At 43.1% G+C, this 19,662-nt stretch overlaps 2 protein-coding genes across 7 annotated transcripts in view; one reads left to right on the plus strand and one right to left on the minus strand.

Moving 5' to 3' along the window:
• LOC130281576 (cytochrome c oxidase assembly protein COX15 homolog) overlaps positions 1-2,346 on the minus strand; it is a 17,026-nt gene extending 14,680 nt beyond the window's left edge. The window contains exon 1 of one of the 2 annotated variants that reach the window (XM_056528920.1): positions 2,092-2,346. The gene's annotated coding sequence lies outside the window, so the exon portion shown is untranslated. Of the gene's footprint in view, positions 1-2,002 lie in introns of both variants that reach the window. The other variant, XM_056528919.1, reaches the window with a different exon arrangement.
• On the plus strand, positions 363-14,624 carry CUTC (cutC copper transporter). Of its 5 annotated transcripts, none has more exons than XM_056528922.1 (9): positions 363-426; positions 3,134-3,210; positions 3,490-3,549; positions 6,215-6,424; positions 6,906-6,941; positions 7,255-7,388; positions 8,675-8,702; positions 12,920-13,025; positions 13,113-14,623. In XM_056528922.1, the coding sequence occupies exons 1-9, from the start codon at positions 404-406 to the stop codon at positions 13,222-13,224; spliced, it is 786 nt and encodes a 261-aa protein (XP_056384897.1). In that variant the 5' UTR covers positions 363-403; the 3' UTR covers positions 13,225-14,623. The 5 variants fall into 5 exon arrangements, with proteins under 5 accessions (XP_056384897.1, XP_056384899.1, XP_056384901.1 ...); XM_056528924.1 differs by lacking the exon at positions 363-426 and adding an exon at positions 2,535-2,590 and having other exon boundaries at positions 13,113-14,622; XM_056528926.1 differs by lacking the exon at positions 363-426 and adding an exon at positions 2,597-2,603 and having other exon boundaries at positions 13,113-14,622.
• Positions 14,625-19,662: the final 5,038 nt, after the last annotated feature.

The raw sequence follows: 19,662 nt of genomic DNA on the forward strand, positions 1-19,662 counted from the left end.
CTATCTATGTGTCTCCAGTGGTTGCAAAAGTACTAATCCCAGCAGCCAAATGCTGTCCAGGCATGCTGGGATTAGTAGTTTGGGTATCGCTGGAGACACATAGATTGCAGACTACTGTACTTGATATAATCTCATAAAGAATGGCGGTGGGGATCGGGTTTCTCGGCGCTGGCTGCATACAGGAGGCTGCTCAGTCTGTCAGGGATGGGCTAATGAATATTCATAAGGTTCGGCTCGTCAGGCTGGAGCAGGAGGGGGACGGGAGGGAGAAAACCCTTCTGTTGCATTGTGGGAGTAGTGGCGTTCCGAGCCTAATATGGCTGCCTAATGGGGCTCGAAGGTCACACTAGCTGGGAGAACTACTGATCTTCCTGTAAACAGCTCCCCAAAGAATTACAGCTGAATGGGGAAAGACAGAAAACACAAGTATATTGGACAGTTATATAACTTTTGTTTCTGCTGTATGGAAAAAGCAACTGTTGTGCGCAGAATATCTCCTATAAATACTCAAAAATTACAAAAAGCTAATTACAAAAGGTCTTTAATTTTAATAATGAACAACATCTGACAGTGCTCCACAGGATAGGAGATAAGTGTCTGATCACAGGGGTCCGAATCTCCTGCCTGGCACCTTGGCAATCTCCCCATACATGGAGCAACCACGGCCAACCCACCCCCTACACACATATAGAGCCACATATACAGTTTTACGTGTATTTCCAGCTCTACCATAGAGATGCATGAATGGGGGCATGTGGACCACCGCATTGTGCATGGGTAGAGCCGGGGAGGATAGGGGATAAGTTGTTAAAGGGATACTCCTGTGGAAAACTTATTTTATTTTTAATTAAATCAACTGGTGCCAGAAAGTTAAACAGATTTGTAAATTACTTCTATTAACAAATCTTAATCCTTCCAGTACTTATTAGCTGCTGAATACTACAGAGGAAATGGTTTTTGGAACAAAGAGCTCTCTGCTGACATCATGACCACAGTGCTCTCTGCTGACATCTCTGTCCATTTCAAGAACTGTCCAGAGTGGGAGAAAATCCCCATAGCAAACATAGGCTGCTCTGGACAGTTCCTAAAATGGACAGAGATGTCAGCAGAGAGCACTGTGCTCATGATGTCAGCAGAGAGCTCTGTGTTCCAAAAAGAAAGCCATCTTCTGTAGTATACAGAAACCAAAAAGTACTGGAAAGATTAAAGATTTTTTAATAGAAGTAATTTACAAATCTGTTTAACTTTCTGGCACCAGTTGAATTTAAAAAAAAAAAAATCACAAAAAATAAAAAAAATAATTTCCATGGGAGTACTCCTTTAAGTTCCAGAGTTCCCCTTTAAAAACCTACATGTGGGTGCATGGCTAACAAGGGTTGTCAGTCTTCCTCATATGTAATCCAAACAAAAAACAAATAGACAGTACAACAACCAAACACAGCGGTGCATGCCGCCATGGCAAATACAAAATACACAAAAAGCAGTAGCACGATTTTCATCACAAAAGTTAAATTGAGGCTCTTAGCGCACTTTATGATCGCACGGCGGGGAATTTCAGAGTGGAATCCAGAGGAAAGAATCCTGTTGTAGCAAAGTTTTCAGTTACATAATAATTTATTTTTAATATATATATATATATATATATATATATATATATATATATACACACATATATATATTATTTTGTTACATTTTTTTTTTGTGGTAAATGAGTGATGTCTAATTACAATTGGTCCTGAACCTCCCCCACCCCTCCTCCACCTCAAAAAAAAAATAAAAAATAAAAAATAAAAAACTGGAACACAAAAAAATTGTTACATTGGCTTTCATTAAAATAAACGGAGTAAACTCGCATAGAGTACTGCGATTATATCAGCATCCCCCATCTGCTGTCATATCATAGAAAATCTGAAACAGTGGATGAACTACTACATTACTTTCCAGAGTTGTAGTTTTGCAACAGCTGGGGGCACCCTGGTGGGGAAACACTGACTTAACCTACCTGATGTACAATAAAGGCTTCAGAAAGCCAAAACTCACGAAATATCACAGATCTCCTCAGCAGAGACACCAAAAAAGTCGGACACTTACGTAAACATGGATGCTAGCCGGTAAGGACCAAAATGTCACTCACGGGCGCAGCCATGTTGAATGTGACGTCACCACGTACTACGTTCACGTCAAGAAGGCGTGTCCAGCGCACGTCACAAGCGCTTCTCCTTTAGCGTTTTATAAGTAAAGTTGGGAGAAGACGGATACGTTTACGCTTTCATATACTCATTATAATCATTCTTTACTATAGCACAGTAAACACAATCACGCCGTGCCCTAAACCAAGATGTCGCCCTCTGTCCAGCTTCATAACACACGTGACAGGATCCCGGCCAATCAGCGAGCGTCGCTGTCAGGCGTTTAAGCCAATGAAACGAGGACTTCTTGACAGGAGCCAATCAGGGATGACGCCGACGTACGAGCGGCCAATCAGAAGCAGAGTTGTTTAAAGCGGAAGGGAAGGGTGACCAATCAGGAAGCAGTGGGTGTGGCTACCTGGAGGAGGGAGGGAGCGAGTGGGGGATGGTGATACAGGGAGGTAAACATGCAATGTGTGTGTGAGCTGCATGTATGACCCCGTGATAAGGATGCATGACATGTGTGACGCCCCCTATAGGTGCCTGTCATGTATTGCCTCCATGTTGTGCAATTTTATATATTGCTAGACATAAATGGACTAGTGCAGGGGTTAATCTTGCTCAGTGTGTGTCTCCAGCTGTTGCAAAACTACAACTCCCAGCATGCCCGGACAGCCGAAGGCTGTCCGGGCATGCTGGGAGTTGTAGTTTTGCAACAGCTGGACCCACATTGGTTAGGAAACACTGACCTGGCTGATACATCATAGCGCCAGTGTATAATAATTCCTGTCTGCCACGCCTTATCCAGCGTGGCCGGGTTGAGTGCGACAATTGCATTATTCCGTTTTTACCTACAGATTTTTGTTTTCGTTCCTATAGTTTTGAGTAACAATAATCCCTAACTATAGTAGGTAAAACCCTGACGTGACCTTAAATTTAACCCTTTACGTTATACCGAGAGCCTTTCCCATTGTCTTAACCGTTCTATCTGCGTTATCATACAGAGAGATGGCGGATCAAGGGTTTCTGATGGAAGTCTGCGTCGATTCTGTGGAGTCCGCAGTGAACGCAGAGAGGGGAGGTAAGACTGGATTATATTCTTATTTACAGGCATCTATTATAGTAGACAAGCAGAGCGGAATTATTTAAATAAAAAAGTTTTAAAAATAAAATAAAAAACAGCGCCACCCCTGTCCTTAGGTTGTGTGCGGTATTGCAGCTCCGTTCTATTGAAGTGAATGGAGTCTAGTTGTAATACCGCACATATATTAAAGACAGGGGTGATGCTGTTTTTGAAAGAAATTAGCTCCGTTCTAATTCTCTTTATAAACGGATGATGCTGTGTTCTTTTCCGTTCCAGGTGCAGGACGTATAGAGCTGTGCGCCAGTTTGTTGGAAGGAGGGATCACCCCTTCCATAGGTGAGTATGACCTAGTTTTGAGAGTATGTTCACACAAAGCAGAAACGCTGCAGATTTTCTGCTACGGGTTTACATGTGTATCACAAGGTCAGTAAAGCCTCGTTCACATGGCGGAATCCGGCAGAAGAATTTTGCTCGGAAATTTAGTTGCAGCAGAGTCCCAGTTTTCAATGGGATTCTGCTGCACCAAGCACACAGTGGATTTTCAGAACAGCATATGTTTGCTATGGGGATTTTCTCCTACTCTGGACAGTTCTTAAAATGGACAGAGATGTCAACAGAGAGCACTGTGGTCATGATGTCAGCAGAGAGCTCTGTGTTCCAAAAAGAAAAGAATTTCCTCTGTAGTATCCAGCAGCTAATGAGTACTGGAAGGATTAAGATTTTTCTAATACAAGTAATTTACAAATCTGTTTAACTTTCTGGCACCAGTTGAATTAAAAAAAAAAAAAAAAAAAAAAAAAAAAAAAACAGTTCACCACCAGAGTACCCCTTTAATTTTTTCAATAGGCAATTCCTAGATATAAGCCTTTTTTAAAATATGGAAATGAGACTCGAGTGCCCAGGGGGCATTCCCCAGCACAACAAGAGCCCAGGTAAGTCCTGCCCATGTACTTTATTATCTCCTCCCCCTGGCATGCTTGCATTTGCCTACCCTGTTTGACTGAAAGGACTTGTGCTGGACTCACCTGGGCTTCTGCTGTGCTGGGGAACACCCCCCTGGGCAAGCTTTCCTCATTTGTATCCAAAAAGTCTTAAAGGGGTACTCCGGTGGAAAACAAGAGGAAATTCTTTTCTTTTTGAATTTCTTTTCTGTCTGACCACAGTGCTCTCTGCTGACACCTCTGTCCATGTCAGGAACTGTCCAGAGCAGGAGAGGTTTGCTATGGGGATTTGCTCCTATCCTGGACAGTTCCTAAAATAGACAAAGGTGTCAGCAAAAAGCACGGTGATCAGACAGAAAGGAAATTCTAAAAGAAAGAACTTCCTGTGGAGCATAAAACAACTGATAAGTACTGGAAGGATTAAGGTTTTTAAATAGAAGTAATTTACAAATCTGTTTAACTTTCTGGCACCAGTTGATAAAAAAAAATAATGTTTTCCACCAGAGTACCCCTGTAAATGTCACTGATGGAGAGGCTAATCTAAGTAAGGCTGCTTTCACACTATTAAAATTCATCCGTTACAAACGTCCATTAGAAAAGCCCTGGTAAACGTCCGTTTAACAATCCCATTAAAGTCTATGGGATTTTTTTATTATCCTTTATGACCCGTTATAGTCCGTCACAAGAAACTTAACGGTAAATTAACGGCCGTTATTTTTAACATTGAAGTCTATGGCTGACGGATGAGCCTTTATGTCACCAGTTTGCACGCAGTTTATTATTTCCGTTATTACTTCTGAGCATGCTCAGAAGAGGTGACATCAGCAGACTTCTGCAGTGCTGAGGGAGGACTACTACTCCCATCATGGAACAGACTTGTTTCCATGATGGGAGTAGTAATTCCCCCGCTGCGGGAGTCTGCAGACAGCTGGGGAGGCTAGATTAGTGTTTGTACTACAACCCCCATCATGGAACAGAGTCTGTTCCCTGATGGGGGTTGTAGTACAGGGGCTGAGAGATTGATCGCACCGGGTCTCACTTCTGAGACCCGATGCGATCAAAAGTTATTAAGCAGGTGAGCGGGCGGCATGGTCCGCAACCCTGCGATGTATCAGTGTGTTTTAACTTTCATTTTTCAATCCCCCGCGGGGAGCCCTGAATGGCCGATCAGGGCTCTCAGCGAGAGATTGAAAAATGAACTTTGAGAATAGCAGGGGCCAAAGAGCACTGTGGGGGGCAAGATATATAGCGCTGCAGAGGGGGGGGGGCAGACATATAACCTATATATCTAGCCCCCCAGCAGCGCATTAGGTATGACCCCGCCTGCGCATTAAATATATACCCGCTGGCGCATTAAATATATACCCCCCGCCGGCGCATTAAATATATACCCCCGCAGCGCATGTATATGTGCCCCCCACAGCTCTTCTATATACACATGCCCCTACTGCCGTATGAATGAAAAGTATTTATATTAGCAGCGCATATTGTCTGCTCCCGGCTCTATGCGCTACTAATAGAAATACCTTTCACTCATATGGCAGTAGAGGTATATGTATGTAGAAGCACTGGGGGGGGGGGACAGACATATAGCGTTATCTGCCCCCCCCCCCCCCCCCCAGTGCTTCTACATACATATACCTCTACTGCCATATGAGTGAAAGGTATTTCTATTAGTAGCGCATAGAGCCGGGAGCCGACAATATGCGCTGCTAATAGAAATACTTTTCATGCATACGGCGGTAGTCGTATTTACAAATCTGTTTAACTTTCTGGCATCAGTTGATTAAAAAAATTAAAAATAATAAATTCCACCGGAGTACCCCTTTAATATTAACAACTCTATTTACAATTCCCCTTATGGGGCTTGCGCCCCTAAGGGACTAATGCCCCCAAACTAGGGACCCCCTAGTTTGAGGGATTAGTCCCTTAGGGGGGCAAGCCCCATAAGGGAATTGTAAATAGAGTTGTTTAATGACCCTGGGAACCCACAGGGATTTGTGTTTTTGGAGTGAGTATACAGTTAACATTAGACTCGCTACTACTCGTTTATTTTGCAGGTCTCTTGCAGGTAGTGAAGCAGTACGTGCAGATCCCAGTATTTGTGATGATCCGGCCGCGAGGGGGAGACTTCCTCTACTCTGACCGAGAGGTAGAAGTCATGAAGGCCGACATCCGTCTAGCAAAAATACATGGGGCTGACGGATTGGTATATGGCGCCCTGACAGAAGACGGCAGAATCGATGCAGAACTGTGTATGGATTTACTTGGTAAGAAAAAATACAGCAACTGTTTACCTTTGCTGTAATACAAATGGTTTCTCCATATGCAGACTTCCTTGTGACCCTCTGTTATACACGGCAACCAATCAGAGGAGGCAGAGCAGCAGCCTGAACCAATCAGAGGAGGCAGAGCAGCAGCCTGAACCAATCAGAGGAGGCAGAGCAGCAGCCTGAACCAATCAGAGGAGGCAGAGCAGCAACCTGAACCAATCAGAGGAGGCAGAGCAGCAGCCTGAACCAATCAGAGGAGGCAGAGCTGCAGGAGGAGGGGCAGAGCAGCAGCTTTAACCAATCAGCAGTCAGGGGGGGTGTCTTAGACTACCTCTCACTGCTTGTAGGCACTGTAGCTAAGCTGTAGTCACAGATCACAGCTCTGTCCTAATGGAGCTGAGATAAAAACTGAATATATGCAAGAACTATAGCTATCCCTCTATAATATTTATTATTTGTTGTTTGTTTAATTTTCTAGCTGTCTCACGACCCCTTCCTGTCACTTTCCATCGAGGTAAGTATCACAACTGGTGTTATTGTTAGGGCATGTGTGTTTAATAAAGTTTTATAAATTATGAAGTTATTATGGCTGGTGTATGGAATTATATTTATGATGTTGCTAATGGTACTGGTGATATAATCTGGTCTACCGCAGTGTTTTCCAAGCAGCGTGCCTCTAGCTGTTGCAAAACTACATCTCCCAGCATGCCCGGACAGCCTTCGGCTGTCCGGGCATGCTGGGAGTTGTAGTTTTGCAACAGCTGGACACACACTGTTTGCAAAAACACTGGTCTACATTGACAGATCTCTGCGCTTTTTAATGGCAGCGTTTGACATGGTCTATGATCCACTGCTTGCTATGGAGACGTTGATTTCACTCGGGTTTGAGCGGGTGCTGACCAGCGGGTGTGACAGCTCGGCGTTGGAAGGTCTACCTTTAATAAAGAGGCTGGTAGAACAGGTAATGTAGCAGGAGGGAATATAGATACATCCATCCTTAGAAAAAATGTTTCCCTTATCCACAGGATAGGGGATAAGTTTCTGATCGCTGGTGGTCTGACCACAGGGGCCCCCGGTGATCTTCTGTACTGGGGGGGCGGCTACTAATCCATCCTTGGCATCCTTCGGCCCCTTCTCCGAAGACGGGCCTCAGTGACAGCGTGGTCAGCAAATCATCAGCTGAGCCAGAGTACCCCTTTAAAATAAGCAGGTCTCAGAACCACATGTTAGCATGCAACTTTTTAGAACAAAGGCGGGGGCACCATTTTGTGGATAAGGGTATGTGTTAATTGAAAGGGGTACTCCGGTGGAAAACAGGTTTTTTTTTTTTTTTTTAAATCAACTGGTGCCAGAAAGTTAAACAGATTTGTAAATGACTTCTATTAAAAAATCTTTACCCTTCCAGTACTTTTTCGCAGCTGAATGCTACAGAGGAAATTCTTTTATTTTTGAATCTCTTTTTTTGTCTTGTCCATATTGCTCTCTGCTGACACCTGATGCACATATCAGGAACTGTCCAGAGCAGGAGAAATTCCCCTTTGCAAACTTATGCTGCTCTGGTCAGAGGTGTCAGCAGAGAGCACTGTGGACAAGACAAAAAAGAAATTAAAAAATAAAAAAGAAAAGAATTTCCTCTGTAGCATACAACTGCTAAAAAGTATTGGAAGGGTAAAGATTTTATAATAGAAGTAATTTACAAATCTTCAAAGTATGTAGATACATGAATGAATGTCCGGCACAGCACTGGCGAGCAAAGGGTATGTAGTGGTATGGTTGGATCCGTGCATCAGGAGTGCAATGAGATCACTGGGGGTGCAGGTAAGGAAAGGCACAAGTCGCTATGTGATCAAAGCAGTAGAAGAAAACCGCACTCACCCATCAGTAGTGCACCGATACTTTATTGCAAAAGAACCGTGGACATGAACACAAGACAGCAGGATACCGGCAGGAACGCCAGGGCGCACACACGTGTAGTAACTACACGTGTGTGTGCCCTGGCGTTCCTGCCGGTATCCTGCTGTCTTGTGTTCATGTCCACGGTTGTTTTGCAATAAAGTATCGGTGCACTACTGACAGGTGAGTGCGGTTTTCTTCTACTGCTTTAATTTACAAATCTGTTTAACTTTCTGGCACCAGTTGATTTAAAAAAAAATAAAAGAAAAATTCCACCGGAGTACCCCTTTAAATCAGAGTACACGTATTCTCGCTATCATTTCAATCATGTTAATGTTATTTTTCTCTTTTTAGGCTAAAGGCAGGATCATAGTAATGCCAGGTAGGTAGCCTGCCCTTTTATTGTAAGACAGTCATTACATACAAGGAATAGAAAGACTGCTACTACTATGTCTGGGCTATTAGTGTTTTTGGGAAGTGAAAACAAGTGGACCCTCATCTCTAGACCAGGGTGAAGAGTGGTTACTAAGAGCATCTCTCATTTCAAAGTTCTTCTCTGCGTTACACAGCCAACCCACTGATGGAAATGGTTAATGTAATGCTTAATTTTCCCTTAACTTTCCCAACAGGTTACAGCTGATTACTGAGGGTCCTATTGGGGAACACCTTGTGGTCAACTTAGTAAAGTAGTCACTGTCTGAGGCCATGTTCAGACAATGTCATTTTCAAGTGGAATCCAGTGGAAAAATTATGCTTAAAAATTCTGTTGCAGCAGAATCCCATTGTTTTCCATAGGATTCTACTCCACCGTGCACACGGGGGCGGAAACGTCTGCCACAGAAATCCTGATTCTAGCCTGACATGTCAATTATTTCTGCAGAATCCGCTCAGAAATGCATTGCTGTTTTTGGGGAAGGCGCATGTCCAAGCGGTCCTAAGTTCTGCCGGCAACCCACTGTTTGTGGAATGTCTGTCTCAAATTTTAATCTTTGCTGAGCACATACTCTCAGCGGTTTCTCCAAGTCCAGTAGTTCTTAGCACACATGATGACTGTCAGGTGCCAGTTTTCTGGGCCTGACACGTCACTTTGTAACGTCGCACTCCTTTCGCCTTAGCGCAGAGAGCCAGCACTACAGTGTGCACTGTATAATTGTCCCTGATTGGCTGAGGCACACACACTTTCCTCATCTATAAAATGGTTGTTTATTTTCGGGGGGGGGGGGGGGGGGGGGGGTTTGGGGGTTCTGGAAATTTGCTGAAAAAAAAAAATGCAGAGTGGAGTAGTTTATCAAATTAAAATAATTTCAATGCTGGATGTTGGTCTCACAATTTTACTGAGAGGAGAAGAAAAGCCAATTAATTAGTCAGCCAGACTCAGAAAATAGACAAATATTATCTGTGATAGGGAGGACATTTCCTGTGATAGGGGAGAACATTATTGGTGATGGGGGAGAACATTATTGGTGATGGGGGAGTACATTATCTGTGACGAGGGAGAACATTTCTGTGATGAGGGAGAACATTATCTATGACTAGGGAGAACATTATCTGTGACAAGGGAGAACACTATCTGTGATGGGGGAGAATATTATCTGTGATGGGGGAGAATATTATCTGTGATGGGGGAGAATATTATCTGTGATGAGGGAGAACATTATCTATGACTAGGGAGAACATTATCTGTGACAAGGGAGAACACTATCTGTGATGGGGGAGAATATTATCTGTGATGGGGGAGAATATTATCTGGGATGAGGGAGAATATTATCTGTGATGAGGGAGAATATTATCTGTGTTGAGGGAGAACATTATCTGGGATGGTTGAGAATATTATCTATGATGAGTGCGAACATTATCTGTGATGGGGAGAATATTATCTATGATGAGGGAGAACATTATCTGTGATGGGGGAGAATATTATCTATGATGAGGGAGAACATTATCTGTGACCAGGGAGAACATTATCTGTGACCAGGGAGAACATTATCTGTAATGGTTGAGAATATTATCTATGATGAGGGAGAACATTATCTGTGATGGGGAGAATATTATCTATGATGAGGGAGAACATTATCTGTGAACAGGGAGAGTATTATCTGTGACCAGGGAGAACATTATCTGTGAACAGGGAGAACATTATCTGTAATGGTTGAGAATATTATCTATGATGAGTGAGGACATTATCTGTGATGGGGAGAATATTAATGATGAGGGAGAACATTATCTGTGATGGTTTAGAATATTATTTATGATGAGGGAGAACATTATGAAGTAAGACTCTGGGGCTCAAGGTGTCAGATATTGAGGAAAATATTTTATTTTGGTAATAAAATTTAAATAACAGTGGTATGTACCATATAGAATAGTTCAAAACATAACTGGTGGCAAACAGGGCAATTATGTACAAATCAGTACATACATAAAATAAATAAATAAATGTGCACATAAAATGTTCAGGATCACCGTATATTGAATAAAATCAATCCCACAATGGATACAAGTAGTGACTAAAAAGCTATTCCTTATGGTTAGCTACAGTTTCTTGTAGTTACAAGGAACTACAAGAAACTGTAGCTAACCATAAGGAATAGCTTTTTAGTCACTACTTGTATCCATTGTGGGATTGATTTTATTCAATATATATTGATCCTGAACATTTTCTGTGCACATTTATTTATTTAATGTACGTAATGATTTATTTTAGAATACATTCTGACTTTATTGGCACACAAGGGCCCTGTGTGCCACCAGTTACGTTTTGAACTACCGTATTTATCGGCGTATAACACGCACTTTTTAGGCTAAAATTTTTAGCCTAAAGTCTATATGCGTGTTATACGTCGATAAGCCGCTGCAGTTCAATGATTTAAAGCGGGCGCTTTAAATCAATGAACTGCAGCGGCTTTGCAGGTGCAGAGACAGCCACCGCTGCCGGCTTCTCTGTCCCTGCCTGCCCTGGGGTCTAGAGCCCTGCTGCCGGCCCTTCTGTCCCCCTGGCTATCGGCGCCGCTGCCCGTTCTCTCCCCCTGACTATCGGTGCCGACGCCCCATTGCCGGCGCCGATAGCCAGGGGGAGAGAAGCGGCGCCGGCAATGGGGTAGCAGCACCGACAGCCAGGGGGAGAGAAGGGGAAGCGGCACCCATTGCCGGCGCCGCTGCCCCGTTGCCTCCCCCATCCCCGGTTGCATAATTACCTGTTGCCGGGGTTGGGTCCGCGCTGCTTCAGGCCTCCGGTGTGCGTCCCCTGCGTCGTTGCTATGCGCTGCACAGCGCGGCACATGACGTCAGTGCGCCGCGCAGTGCAGTGCATAGCAACGACGCAGGGGACGCACGCCGGAGGCCTGAAGCAGCGCGGACCCGACCCCGGCAACAGGTAATTATGCCACCCGGGATAGGGGGAGGCAACGGGGCAGCGGCGCCGGCAATGGGTGCCGCTGCCCCTTCTCTCCCCCTGGCTGTCGGCGCCGCTTCTCTCCCCCTGGCTATCGGCGCCGGCAATGGGGCACCGCCATCGATAGTCAGGAGGAGAGAACGGGCAGCGGAGCAGATAGCCAGCGGGAGAGAAGCGGCGGCAGCAGGGCTCTAGACCCCAGGAAAGGCAGGGGGAGAGAAGCGGGCAGCGACGGCCTCTCTCCCCCTGCCTTTCCTGGGGGTGTATCAGGGTATACACGCGCACACACACGCACCCTCATTTTACCATGAATATTTGGGTAAAAAACTTTTTTTACCCAAATATCTTTGGTAAAATGAGGGTGCGTGTTATAGGCCGGTGCGTGGTATACCCCGATAAATACAGTATTCTATATGGTACATACCACTGTTATTTACATTTTATCACCAAAATAAAATATTTTTCTGAATATCTGACACCTTGAGTCCCAGATTCTTACTTCATAATCTGCATTTTTCTCAGACACCGTGGGTATAGGTGTAAACTGGGCGTCTCAGTTTTATTTGGTGATTAGAGTGACAAGAGCCTCTCTAATTTTGCACTTATTAGTGAGAACATTATCTGTCACGGGGAGAACATTATCTGTGATGGGGGAGAATATTATCTAAGATGTGGGAGAACATTATCTGTGATGGGGGAGAATATTATCTAAGATGAGGGAGAACATTATCTGTGATGGGGGAGAATATTATCTATGATGTGGGAGAACATTATCTGTGATGGGGGGAGAATATTATCTAAGATGAGGGAGAACATTATCTGTGATGGGGGAGAATATTATCTATGATGAGGGAGAACATTATCTGTGATGGGGGAGAATATTATCTAAGATGAGGGAGAACATTATATGTAATGGGGGAGAACTTTGCCAGTTTTTCAGTTTTTTTTTTCCAGGCCTTCCTATCTCTAACCAGGCCTAAATTCTCATGGAAAATAAAATCAGATTGCACCACATTGAGATTGTTTTATTCCATTGAAGTTGCATTTAATAGTACTTTTAATGTTACCAATTGTACTCCTAGGAGCAGTTCATTATCACTCAAGCACTGTCTTTCTGTGACCCAGACCCTGTCTCAGATTGCAAAGACATGCAAATGTAACAAAAATTGTCTAATAACATTTTTTTTAACTTATTTTTGGTTTTTTAGGTGGTGGCATCACAGAGAGAAACCTCCACAGAATTCTGGAAGGAGCCGGAGTTCAGGAGTTCCATTGTTCTGCACGCTCTACCAAGGAATCATTGATGAAATACAGGTACGGAACAGGGCTGAGATGACATGTTACTACCCATATATCATGTACAGGTCACCTGAACCTACTGAAATGTGCTCTCTCTATCAGAAACAACTCTGTGACAATGGGAACTGCACTTACTACCTCAGAGTATTCCATCAAGGTTGCCGACGTGACCAAAGTCAGGACATTGAATGCTATGGCAAAGAATTTTCTCTGAAACAACCTCCCAGGGAGCCGCAGGAAATGTCGTGTTGCATCAACGCAGAGAAGAAGGGTATCTGGAATACTGTGCTCACTGGTGGTTGGGTAGATAAGAGGCACGCCTTGGAGTGGATGTGACTGCATGATGGATTTTGGGTTCTTTGTTCTGATTCTCCACCATAGGTAAAGAAAGCATTGATGGGAGATCTCCTGTAACACAGACCTGTGATGTTCAGACCATCTCTGTTCCGAGGAGGGAATCCGCACATTGTTCTGTTCAGGGTTGTGTTCACCTTTTAGGGGCTTTTTTTTTGAGTGGTCATGTTAACAGCCATAATCATCGTAAATGAAATGAATGAAAATGCAACAACAGGAACATCTCCAATTTGGAATTTTCTTGCTGTTTCAGATGTATTCCTTTACATGTCCATTTGTCAATAAGCAGCCCGGCATTAGGAAATATTGGGGTACAGGTTGGGTCTGAGGCAAATTTGTGACCAGCTCTATACGGCCTTCCTTTACATACATCCACCATCTCCTCTATAGTGGTTTGTTATATGAGAATACGGTTTATAGTTGGAGAGTGTGCTATAAATGGTTAATGTGCTTGTGATCCATCTGAAAATTAAAGAGAAAGTCCAGTAAAAATGCATCTTCTGATTTATTATATAAACCCACAAGATTCAGTCCCTGAACTAAAAATGGTGCAGATTCTTTTAATTGCTTTTTAGGTTCAGTTTACATGATGTTAGGAGACTATGTTTGGTGAATATGCCATAAAAACTCCAGGTGTATACACCAGACATAGTCATAAGCCTAGAATCATCCAAAGGAAGCCTAAAGAGTGTCCTATTGACCCCAGGCCAGTACACGGTATTCTGATTTATTTTGTGCTATAGAATAAAACCATCAGGTATACATTCGGGAGACTTCACCTGCCCAGTCCCTCATTGATGTCATTCAGATGGTGCCCAATGGCCGCTTATCAGCAGGGACCATACACAACAGCGTCTCATCATACAAAATACCCGTTCTGCCAGTCACTGTCTAGGTTTTTTGGCCAGTGATTGAGGAAGTAGGCATTCCCTGTTTGTCTAGATGTGGAGCAGAAAACATTGATAAGTCGAGGCCATTAGAAGGACATCGACAGGCAGGTGAGTATATTTCAAAAGGTCCGGGGAGCAAAATAAGGTATTACCTGTTCTGCTCCCAGAGTTTCACTTCCACTCCAGCACATAGCTAACAAGACAAGGGAAGGCAGGTGCCAAGTCACTCATTGCATGTGGCTGAAACCACATCCTCCCATGGTAATTGTGATTTGAACCCCCTCTCTCGTTTAGGAAGGTATACAGGGAAGTGCCAGTGCAGACAACCATTTAAATATATATATTTTTTTGCCTGCCAATCTCTTTGTTTCGTTATTGTTAGTCCAGTTATAATGCAGTAAAATGACAGGCCCAATTAAAGTTAATGGGTTCTCTTTGGGTCCGTTAATGTCCGTTGAGCAGTGACCTTGAAATAATCTGTTTCAGAAGTCAGGACGGAGCCTTTAAAGCAGATGTTACCCTAACTTAACATGATTTAACGCTTTGGATGATAAATTTTAGTTCTCAGGTTTTATCAATCTGCGAATGTTATATTTTATACCAATCGAGGCTTACAATATGATCAGTGGCTTCAAGACATCCAATATGATTCCCATAAATCCATGTGCATGTACCCCACAGCTGTCTCCTGCATTTACAGTAGCTGAAAGCTTTTGTTAAGTTAACAAATGTGCATTATGCAACATAGGACAATTGGTTTGCACATAAAAGACTCAAAAAGAGAAAAAGGGAACTACTGACATGGGCAATATTGATGGTCCCCTTCCGTTAAAGAATGAAAAATCACAATGCTCCCTAAATTAACTTTAAACTGACAAAAGTAAAATTGAATTAAAATGTACTGAAAATTAACTGATGAAAATCAGACATTTGTTGTAATGTCCGTTTTTTGTGTTTTTGCATTTTTCCGTTTTAGAATCTGTTCAGACTTTGTTTTTATGTATTATTTTTTTTCTGTGCTATTCTCCCTGGCTAAGAAATAGTTAATGGTATTAGCCAATGAGAACTCGGGTGGGGCTATTTAAACCCGAGCTCTGCTGAACTCTGTGCTGGTTATTAGTTTTACCTTTACTATGTCTCTTTGTCTGAGTTTTTACCATAGTTAATTTCTGTTTATTATATTGATTTTAGTCTGCTTGGTTTTATGTACATCTGTCGACTTTTAGTACCTTGTCATATCTTAGTCTGTGTTCACACTGTGAGTCTTGCTTGTACCCCTGCTCTGTATTTAGTATACCTGTTTAGTGTTTGTCATTCATCTGTTCATCCCCTGCATCTCCTGGTTTTTGCTGTACACTTATTCCGTATCTAGTCTTGTTAATTTATTCATATCTTCCGTTTATCTTGATTCCGGTTTCTGAACTGTATATTAGTACACTAGTTAGTACGGTATATTTGTGTACCTTTTTGCCCATTGCATTTTAGCGCATGGAGGGACCGACTCCAAGTTGTCGATCGTCCGTTTACGGCGGATGGGCAAGTGGGCAGGTGTTTCTTGGGACAGCTTAGGGCTCACTCTCCCTGTCCACCCCCGGTCCTGACATTTGTATTGATATTGATCACAATCAAGTCTCACTAGGATCCACTAGGGAACCACAAGGTAAGTTTCAGCCTTTTCTATTGATATATTCCAGTGCATTATTATTATTTTTTTTTTTTTTGAAAGTGTAGTAACAAACAAACAATGCATTACAAAAAAAAATCATAAAAGTTAAATAAAAGTAAAGATATAAGCAAATGAGAAAGATTCCGAGTTCAAGTAAGAAAATGATAGAAGGGTTAGGGTAAGAATATATTACTATTCTCTATGTACTAATAACTGAGAAGAATAGTTAAAGAAGATCTCTGGCGATAACATTTTAAACAAAAGTTATCCCTTATCCATAGGAGTTCTCCATTCAGAATTAAAAGTAGAACTTAAGTAGCTTCTCACCAAAGGATTCAAAAAATCCTAAACGATATAAGCCAATGAGAAACATTTAGGCCCAGATTTATCACAGAATGTCTACGGTAGAGGTATTTTCCCACATTTATTTAGGTGGTGGGTTTGCCTAGCGTGCATCTTATTTATCAAGAAGGTGCAGCAGGATGATGAATTTTGCGCAGCTCTTCTGTGGTGGGAAAAGCTCTACCACATACACTTTTTCTAGACACTTGTGAGGGAGGGAAGTAGACACTTTCCCGGGTCCTGAATTTGGCAGGTTAGGGGTTTTTGCTTATTTTCACAGAGCTGCCGGGACATTTTTACTTGCATTTTAGATGCTACAATCAAATTTGATTGCGGTGTCTAAGGGGTTAAAGCCGGGCATCACCGTGATCAGTGATGTCTGGTATTAGAGATGGGTCCTGGTGGCAAATAGCTGCCAGGACCACCCAGCTATGACCCACCCTCAGCTCCTGAGCACCTGTTATAGAAGGGGAGTTTGGTGCTGTCGTCCCCAAGGGGTTACCCCTAAAGGACCAGCCCCTTTTTGGCCTTAAGGACCAGACCAATTTTATTTTTGCATTTTCGTTTTTTCCTCCTCACTTTCTAAAAATCATAACTCTTTTATATTTCCATCCACAGACCCATATGAGGGCTTGTTTTTTTGCGTCACCAATTGTACTTTGTAATGACATCACATATCTATATATATGTATATAAAACACAACGTGTGTATGTATTTGTATGTGTGTGTGTATGTGTGTATGTATATTCCAGCATCACGTCCAAACGGCTAAAGATATTAACATGAAACTTGGCCACATGTTACTTATATGTCAACAACAAAAATAGTTAACCCTTACTCACCCCCATTTGCCAGGGGCGGGGTTTATGTTTAGTCCTATACAAGTCAATGGGAAATATATGTTACTGCATAACCTCCAAATGGCTGGAGATATTTCCATAATACTTGGTCACATGTTACTTATATGTCCACTTAAAATATAGGATAGTTAATTTAACCCTTAACTACCCCCATTTGTGAGGGTTGGGGTTTTTGTTTAAAGTCCCATGAAAATCAATGGGAAATGTATGTTCCCACATAACTTCCGTACGGCTGGAGATATTTCAATACCTGGTCACATATTACAGGTCGGAATATGAGGACGGGATGAGAGGTCAAGATAGGAGGACGGGATAGGAGGACCGGGATAGGAGGTCGAGATAGGAGGACGGGATAGGAGGTAGAGATAGAAGGACTGGATAGGAGGTCGAGATAGGAGGACTGGATAGGAGGTCGACATAGGAGGACGGGATAGGAGGTCGAGATAGGAGGTCTGGATATGAAGTCAAAAGCTTCCTCCTTTGTTTATTTTCCTCCCCAACAAGAATTAGGAAGGAAAAACCGGGCAACACCGGGTACTCAGCTAGTATATCTATATATATATATATATAAAACTCAACGTGTGTATGTATGTATGTATATATGTGTGTATATATGTATGCAGGTGTGTATATATGTATGTATTTTTGTGTGTATGTATGATTGTATGTTCCACAAAAACTTTCAAACGGCTAAAGATATTAACATGAAACTTGGTCACATGTTACTTATATGTCAACAACAAACATAGGATAGGTGATTTAACCCTTACTCACCCCCGTTTGCCAGGGGGCGGGGTTTATGTTTAAAGTCCCACACAACTCAATTGGAAATATATGTTACTGCATAACTTCCAAACGGCTGGAGATATTTCGATAATACTTGGTCACATGTTACTTATATATCCACTTAAAATATAGGATAGTAAATTTAACCCTTAACTACCCCCATTTGTGAGTGTCTGGGTTTTTGTTTAAAGTCCCATGCAAATCAATGGGAAATGTATGTTCTCACATAAATTCTGTACGGCTGGAGATATTTCAATACCTGGTACACATATTACGGGTCGGGATATGAGGACGGGATGGGAGGTCGAGATAGGAGGACGGGATAGGAGGTCGAGATAGGAGGACGGGATAGGAGGTTGAGATAGGAGGACGGGATAGGAGGTCGAGTTAGGAGGACGGGATAGGAGGTCGAGATAGGAGGACGGGATAGGAGGTTGAGATAGGAGGTCAGGATAGGAGGTCGAGTTAGGAGGACGGGATAGGAGGTCGAGATAGGAGGACGGGATAGGAGGCCAGGATAGGAGGTCGAGATAGGAGGACGGGATAGGAGGTTGAGATAGGAGGACGGGATAGGAGGTCGTGATAGGAGGTTGTGATATGAGGACGGGAAAGGAGGACGGGAAAGGAGGTTGAGATAGAAGGTCGGGGAAAAGAGATCGAGATAGGAGGACGGGATAGGAGGTCAGGATATGAAGTCAAAAGCTTCCTCCTTTGTTTATTTTCCTCCCCAACAAGGATTAGGAAGGAAAAACCGGGCAATGCCGGGTACTCAGCTAGTATATATATAAAACTCAACGTGTGTGTGTGTGTATGTATGTATGTATGTATATATATATGTATGTGTGTATGTATGTTCCACAAAAACTTCCAAACGGCTGAAGATATTAACATGAAACTTGGCCACATGTTACTTATATGTCAACAACAAACATAGGATAGGTGATTTAACCCTTACTCACCCCCATTTGCCAGGGGCGGGGTTTATGTTTAAAGTCCTACACAACTCAATTGGAAATATATGTTACTGCATAACTTCCAAACGGCTGGAGATATTTCAATAATACTTGGTCACATGTTACTTATATGCCCACTGAAAATAAAGGATAGTAAATTTAACCCTTAACTACCCCCGTTTGTGAGTGTCGGGGTTTTTGTTTAAAGTCCCATGCAAATCAATGGGAAATGTATGTTCTCACATAACTTCTGTACGGCTGGAGATATTTCAATACCTGGTACACATATTACGGGTATGGATATGAGGACGGGATGGGAGGTCGGCATAGGACGTCAAGATAGGAGGACGGGATAGGAGGTCGGGATAGGAGGTCGGGATAGGAGGTCGGGATAGGAGGTCGGGATAGGAGGTCGGGATAGGAGGTCGGGATAGGAGGTCGAGTTAGGAGGTTGGGATAGGAGGTCGAGATAGGAGGACGGGATAGAAGGCCAGGATAGGAGGTCGAGATAGGAGGACGGGATAGGAGGTCGAGATAGGAGGTCGGGATAGGAGGTGAAGATAGGAGGATGGGAAAGGGGTTTGAGATAGGAGGACGGAATAGGGGGTTGAGATAGGAGGACGGGATAGGATTTCGAGATAGGAGAATGGGATAGGAGGCCAGGATAGGAGGTCGAGATAGGAGGACGGGATAGGAGGTTGAGATAGGAGGACGGGATAGGAGGTGAAGATAGGAGGACAGGATAGGGGGTTGAGATAGGAGGATGGGAAAGGGGGTTGAGATAGGAGGACGGGATAGGA

This window comes from Hyla sarda, chromosome 7 (genome assembly GCF_029499605.1).
Source record: "Hyla sarda isolate aHylSar1 chromosome 7, aHylSar1.hap1, whole genome shotgun sequence".
Lineage (NCBI taxonomy): Eukaryota > Metazoa > Chordata > Amphibia > Anura > Hylidae > Hyla > Hyla sarda.

Bases quoted from the DNA above. Each gene is read 5' to 3' on its own strand.
- CUTC (XM_056528921.1), top strand. From the start codon at position 2,619: ATGTATGACCCCGTGATAAGGATGCATGACATGTGTGACGCCCCCTAT. The intron at 3,211-3,489 runs GTAAGACTGGAT...TTTCCGTTCCAG, and splicing joins AGTGAACGCAGAGAGGGGAG to GTGCAGGACGTATAGAGCTG. The intron at 8,703-12,919 runs GTAGGTAGCCTG...TTGGTTTTTTAG, and splicing joins CAGGATCATAGTAATGCCAG to GTGGTGGCATCACAGAGAGA.